Source organism: Aethina tumida, chromosome 3, assembly GCF_024364675.1.
Source record: "Aethina tumida isolate Nest 87 chromosome 3, icAetTumi1.1, whole genome shotgun sequence".
In the NCBI taxonomy this organism is placed as follows: domain Eukaryota; kingdom Metazoa; phylum Arthropoda; class Insecta; order Coleoptera; family Nitidulidae; genus Aethina; species Aethina tumida.
In genome coordinates, this window is record NC_065437.1 from 31909907 (window position 1) to 31917656 (window position 7750).

Genomic DNA, 7750 nt, shown 5'->3' on the forward strand with positions numbered 1-7750 from the left:
AAAAACAAATGTTTAGATGTTTTTTCAATATCTTTGTATGTTTTTTCACTCTTTTGAACTCTCCTAGAAAAAACCTGAGATAGATATTCATTATGTTAGTTATACAATATAAACTGAACTTTTAGTCATACGCTATTAATATTAAAAATGACTTTCTTCTTCTTACTTTTATTATAACATAACAACTAATATTTCATTTGGTTTAAATTTCTGCCATCATTATTAGTCTGATAATGTTAATTTCTATTAAATCTGGAAAATTCATAATGGACAATTAATTAAATAATTTGCTATGTTTTAGTCACGGAAATTGATAGTTACGAAATTGTATTATTAACAATATGTTAATTTGAATATAATTGTAATTTCATTTTAATCTGTTTACATTGATGAAAACAAAATAAAATTAACCTGTTTAAAAACAAATATCAAAGAAACAGTTTGTCACAGTGAACAATTTGACAAATTTTTAACCATTTAGAGCATGTATATACCCGCGGGTAATTTAAAACACGCACCTTATCCCTTTATATTTCCACAATTTGCAACCATCTCGTGTCCGACACAACTATCCCAGCGGCACCGGCCCATAACACCACGCTGCGTCGCCGTCGTTCCGACAGCGCATCAGCAACACGCCGCGCCAGGATGTTATTAAACAACACTAGACGCTGATGGTGAATTAATAAAGTTTGCATTCCGGCCAGCCCTGCGTGTGGGAATTTATGAGTGTAAGCTTTAATTAATTGAAATTGATTGTTGTCGCCCAGTGTGTTTCGAATAGAGTGACGCGTTTATGCATGTGTGTGTGTATCCGCGTGTGTATTAACGGATTTATGTTATTTAAATGTATGTGCGGTTAGAGCTGCAGATATTTTCGCTTCGAAATTCATCACGCCTGCATTCGCTGTTGGTTCTAAACAGAACAAAGCTGCCGTGATTATGTCCGACCGGGCAGGTTAATCGGCGCAGTTAGCCGGAACGTTTATGCTTTTTATTTCTAATTTAATGATCCGCACTAGGTACTGAAGTCGGTGCCGTAGATTTATGGTTATTGATAAGTCGTACATTTATATTCTTAAGATTTATTATTTTAGTTATGAATCTAGTTCCTAATTGATTTTATTTCAGGAACTGGGCGAACAGTTGCTAGGTGGTAAACCGCAGCTTGGTGACGGTGATGCGAACGGTACAACGTTGGAACCAAAAGGCGGCGGCCAATTAAACAAGATGAAGCATATGGGACAGTTGTGGCTGGCTGCTGAGGTGCGAGCATTAGAAAGTCGGGTCCGTGGTAAAACGTCTCTCTCGCCTTATCTAGTGTTGGACGTAGACGCTCTGATTAAATTCACCTTCATGGTTAAGAATCTAGTCCACTCGAGGAAGTTCATCGTTATAGTACCAACAGCCGGTAAGCTACTTTTTAAATTTTATCCTTGGATAAACTAATTAACTAAATTTTTTTAACTTATTTACTCAGCATCAACCACTAAGGATCATTAGCGAATATTTTACATTTATTTTATTGTACATGTTCATATCTTTGAGCTATCGCATCGGGTTGTGCACTGACAATTTATTTGTCTTGAATAATTTCTTGGATGGTGTTGAGTATCTTTCTGGAGATTCTTAGTTCCTGGAATTGTTCAAATTAAATCAGTATATATTGTACTTTTAGACGACTTAGGTATCCAATTCTATGACGAGTTATTATAATCTGCTCTCTTCTTTTCGTATCTTATGGGGTAAGAACATGGATTTCAATTTCATAGAGACTTTTATTATTTGTGTGATTATAAAGACTTTTTTCTTATGACGTCGTGTTATATTGCCATTAGAATAGCATGTAGCTCTGGTGTATACAGGCAGATTTACAAAACTCATTCATCAGAAGTTTATGAACAACAGAAAAAAGTATTGATTCGATTTTTTTAGTATTATAATTTGACTTACCTACTTTTATAATTTATTTTGAATAAAATGTTCCTGATTCGTCGAAAGTGACACCAACATTGTTATGTTCAATGGAGACTGTCTATTTTTGAATTTTTATATTTTAATAGCAATTAGAATGATTATACCAGGTCTTATACCTAAACTCAATAGTTTTTGAGTTATTAATTTTTCTTCAAAAATTTTGACAGAGGTCTGATTAAAACGCCTGTAAAGTCACCAATTTTGATGTTGATTAATTTATGGCATACACACTAATCAAGAACTGCCCTATAACAATTAGATTGAATATAAAAAATTCTTTCGATTGATATCAGCATTCCCTATACGGATGATATTATGTCCTATATTAAGATTTATTTTATATACAGAGAATGCTTATACCAAATGAGAGGTTTTTTTAATATTATATTTTAGTTAGACCATGTGCGGATAGATAGAACATCAATCTCTAAAAAAAAAGTCTCCAAAACTATTGTCTTAGACGATATAGTATTCTCATTTTATTTGCAATTACGTATATAATTAAAAAATCCAAAATGTACAAGGTGTTATTTGTCAAGTTATAATTACAATAAAAATTTTAAATCATTATCTTTTTCCGTTCCCTATAAACTTCTAATGCATAAGTGAAGTGAATCACTGTGTATATAGTTTGAGAAACTATTGAAACTATTGGTAGATGGTACAACATCTACACCTCAAACCTTCAATGATATTTATTGAATTTTGCATTAGTGTAGTTGAATCCGTATTTAGTTTGTTGCTGATTGTTTACAATTTATGTCCTATTTATTTAAACTATTAATGGTCGTTTATCCAAGGTTTTTTGTATATATTTTTATAGAGGATTGAAATTTTAAGGAAGTTCTGGCAAATCTAATTCCTCTTTCTGGGTTCTTGAGTCTTGGTTTGTTGATAAATATATTATAGAACATGTTTGACGTTGCTGTTAAGAAATTTGAGTGGACTTTCGCTGTTGTAACTGTAGCAGTATATTTAGGAATTGCATTTATCTCCTTAACTTGAGTTGAAATTCATTGACTTCACTGTAGCATGTACAAAAGAAAGCATGCTTTCGGCTGTTCTAGTATAATAAATTATCAGTATTCTTAAGAGTGCAGCATATATGGGATCAATAAGAAACGATATTCAAATGACCATAATTAAAGTTTAGAGGAACCATAATTTGAGTGCTAGAGGGTTGAACGGCCGCTGTATTGTTTTGCGACAGATTTGGATAACCAATTTCCTGCTCTCGCAAATCCACTTAAACCGGGCCCGCCGGATCGGATCGCAGAAACAACACCGCCGATAAACAAAGACGTTCTTAACTATTTACGATGGATCGGTACCAATGTTTGCTCTCTCGCTGGCTCTGCACGAATAAATACCCCTCGCACAGACAAAGGGCGACTTCGACGTGACGGAGCGCCAGTTTATCTGTATGTGTTTGCGTATTTTCGCCTCGTTCTCGTTAGTTGGCATCGATGAGGGTCTCTTTTGCTGTTTCACAAAGACCCCGACTGCGACCGAAATGTTGAATTGTTTTCGTGCAGTCTCTCTGCCTCCCTTGTGTGCCGCCATCGGCCGGATAAGCAACGCGATTTGTATTTGGTTAATTGAATAAATAGAGAATGGGGATGCAGCGAAATTAGATTTCATGTCAGTGTAAAAAGCAAATGTGGGAAAGCGGACTCACCGAGTGTGTCACGTAGACGTTAACTTTACTTTGTTTACCAAAACCGTATACATCCCGCAGGCAGTTATAAAATTAACTAAATTATTCTCGGAAAATTTATTAATTATTGTTTTCCTTTTAGTTGTGTCGGCGTTAGATGACTTGAAGGTGGAGAAAATCGAAGCCAGAGATGCCATCCGATGGTTGGAGTCCCAATTTCAGAGAGGCAATCGATTTTTCCGTGCTCAGAGGCCACATGAAAAAGCGGCAATACCGTTTATTAAATATCCGAAGAAAAAAGATAAAGAAATGCATATCTACATACAAATCATAGAATGTTGCAATTATTTGGCGGAGCAACAGAAAGACGCCACCAATTTGGTAACGTTATTGATTGGCAACCATAATGTGTTGTCTAATGGAGAAAACAAGGAATTTAGTTACGTTGGATTGGCTCAGTCCGTTGGTATCGCAATTGAATCTATCACCCAATTTTATGGTAAATGGAAAAAGACGAAAGGAAAAAGGTGATGGGATTCGATTGAAACGCTTGGAAAAGCGGAGATTATTGCTCAATGCCAGAAATAATTTGACCAAACCAGACGCCATATACGTGGGTTCTTTTTTTATTATAACATAGATACCCCTAACCAATGTAATGTAAAGCGGGGACGATATATATTTTTTGGGCATAACTTACAAGTTTATTGTTTCAATGTAGTTAATTTTGTTTTTAATAATAAATACATCTATTGTTAATGTTGTTTTATTTTTTTATTCCTTGTTTTGTTTATTAATTATCCGTAGTGAACACAATGTTATGACATGGCTCATTTCCATTTTCAATTGTTGGCTGTCAAACTCATTATTTCAACAATTTCCTATTGTATTTAAATAAAAACAATTATATAAAATATTAATATTATAAAGTAAATTTCAATTGATTAATAATTCTGAAGAGAATGAAGTAAAATATAAATAACTACAATTTCTCCTTCATTGTAAAATAATTAAAAAAGTAAGTGAGTATAATAGAGCCAAATATAAAACGCAATAATTTATATTTAAAATTCTCATATGGAGTATTTTTTAATTTCAAACTTCTAGTGTTAAATTTATATTTCAAAACGTTATATGGGTTTGTGGAAGTAAGTTTAAATCAGGAGTTGAAATTTAATCGCAATGAGAGCGAGGAATTGAATTATTAAACTACTGAAAGTAGTGGGTACTACATGACCATTTAGTTTTAAAACTCCCTAATGATTTACAGATAAAAACGAGTAAAAAATGTATAAATTTTAATCAGACATAACTTAAATCTTTATAATCTTACCTCTTAAAAACGGTATTGTATAAAATTAAAATTAACTAAAATATAACTGTTCTCTTTGTTATTAATTAAATAAATTGATTATTTGGGTTATCCATAGAATAGCTAAAACATATATTTTACAATGCATTGGAAATATAGAAAAAGAATTAAAAAAAAATAAAAATATTCATTATTACTGTTACCCCACATATTGAATTTGCCATTGGAGTTCTTAATTTTTAATTGAAAAAATGTATATATACTCGTACTAGAAAAAAAAAACAAATTTACATTTTCTTCAAACTAAGATAACTAAACCCTTTACAAAAATCATTTTGGCATTGTCGATAATTAATATTTTAATAATTATAATTAAATAACATATTATTTAAGTAATTAAAAAACTTCAAATAGGAATTTTGACCATTGTGGTTAAAATAATGTTCTGAAAAACTTTTTCTAATAACTTTTTTTGATATTTAAACGTCTGTTGGTTAATCATTAAATTTGAAAATGTAAACATCCAAAACTAATGCAATATGTGAATTATGGAAACTATAATAAAGGCTTTGTTTTCACTCTATTGTAATTACTAATTATTAACGAGGTAAAATCATGGCAAATAAACCACATAAACAGTAAAACATATTTCATAAACTCTGATGAAATATTCTGTATAAAATATATTAATTAAACAAATATTACCATTATGTTCCATATAGTTAGTATACATTGCTCTAAATGTAATTAAGGCAAGTACATCGTAGTATGGCATAATGTGAAATGTAACATCATAGCTTATCTATTAAATACAAATAACGTTTCAATTATAAAGTAAATATGTTGATAATCTAGTGCACATTAATATTAAATATCAGATTGAATTATAATTATGAATTGAATTATTGAACGGATACCACAGATGACGACATATTTTTCAAAACAAACATGACTTATTTATGTAAATGCAATGTTGCAGGGAAAATACAATAATTAAAAAAGTATAAATATGATAGCTGTTGTTGAATAGGAAATCTGTATGCAGTGTTATTACATCAAAACCGTTTAACAAGGTAACAATCGCACATCAATGGGGCAGTTAGTGAACGAAGCGCCACCCGACACGGAACAAAGTGGCCGGATACTCGACGCTAAAGAGGCGAATTGATATAATCGAAGCCCGGAGCCGATGCACACGGGGAGCAGGAGCAAATGAAGTACGTACGAACGAGGCGACGTAATTAGCCGTAAAACCGCAGTGCACTTAATGTAAAATACAGCGGTGTTGGGTGTGCATGTGCAACGCGCGCACTACACAGTTTTGTTCTAGTAATGTGTAGTGTTTAGCAATGCGGTCGTAGTTGTTGTTAATTTAGCGTTGATAGAGTGTGCAATGTACCACGAGCCGCCCAGCTAATGAGCGGATAGGTGGCTGCGGTGGCGGTCGTTGTGGCCGAGAACGGACACCGGCCACTCCCGACCGCCACCCACTTGCCGTCGCCTCTTTCTTCTTCGTTCCATCCCGTGTCTCCACCGGTACTGGCATCCATTGCACGGCCAGCCTTGCGGACTGCAACTGTGACCCAATTTACTGCAATGTCGTCCCTTGCCTCATTAACTCACTCTTCTTAGTTTTAGATTGTGCCGATCTTGGCGACCAGGCATTTACATACCTACTTAATCGTCCTTAAATGATTACATTGTTCGAACAATTGTAAAGGGCAAAGAAAAATGACGACGGTATTTAAAGAAAAGTTCAAATCTTAAATTGAGTTATTGTCCAATTTTATATTGTACAAAACTCGTTTCAAATCGATTATAAAATAAATATTTTTCTGAGAATAACAAGTTTTATAAAATTTATGCAGTTCAAATTGAAGTATAAATCGACAGGATGTATGATAAAGCAAGTTTATCGAGCAGTATAAAGGAAATAATGTGAGTTTTTGAACTCTCTCATGTCACAAATAATCCTTCGAAATCAATAAATCTGGAAAATATTAGATAAAACTTTTTTGCCACTCAGGAAAATATAAATTGTGTGTATGTTCAGCAATCTTCGAATTTTACATTTATGTAGATATTTATTACTTGCAATACCGTTTTCATCTTTTATTACCCATCATACACAGGTTAGCCTTCGCCCTTCTGTCTAGGCAATATATTAATAATTAATAATCATTTTTGACATAAGCTTTTTATGCTTTTTAAAGTGAATATATATTTTTCATTTAATTACTTCATTTCCCAACATAGTTGATATTTGAGAGAATCATATTAAAGCTGATATCAACGACTGAGAAAATGGATTATAAAAAAAAAATAGTAGATTGAAAAACTTGTCATTTTTAGATATTCAAGCTAATTAACCCATCGATTCAATTCAAGATTTGTAGGGAACTAGTATTACAGCACGCCTTCGATAATTCGAACAGGTATAGATCCGATGTATCGGATTATTGGAGTAACATTCAATTTATCAAAATTGTTGTATATTATAAATTAGAAATAAAGTGTACAATATTTCAAATATTTCTACGGAACCCATTCCATTGCATTGTTCAATGGTTCTCCCAATCATATTGTCACGAACCTTCAGCATTAAACACAATATTTGATAGAAAAATTCCTTATTATAATGGTACTACTGAATTCTATAAGTCATACTTAAGTTATCTAAAAATCCATTAAAATTTAGGATGTTCCTTTCCATTCATAGATACTCAAGTTGATTAAGCTATAAATTTATAAGGAACGAAAAGAGATATCAGCATAAAAGGATCTATTATATATTGAATCAATTT

General features: G+C 32.5%; 1 protein-coding gene across 2 annotated transcripts in view; it reads left to right on the forward strand.

Moving 5' to 3' along the window:
• The window catches only part of LOC109596222 (nonsense-mediated mRNA decay factor SMG5), an 8485-nt gene extending 4092 nt beyond the window's left edge, over positions 1 to 4393 (forward strand). For both annotated transcript variants that reach the window (XM_020011718.2, XM_049965791.1), the window contains exons 4-5: positions 1132 to 1411; positions 3777 to 4393. In XM_020011718.2, coding sequence (XP_019867277.2) covers positions 1132 to 1411; positions 3777 to 4165 — 669 coding nt within the window. In that variant the 3' untranslated portion in view covers positions 4166 to 4393. The remainder of the gene's footprint in view (positions 1 to 1131; positions 1412 to 3776) is intronic.
• The last annotated feature ends 3357 nt before the right edge of the window (positions 4394 to 7750 follow it).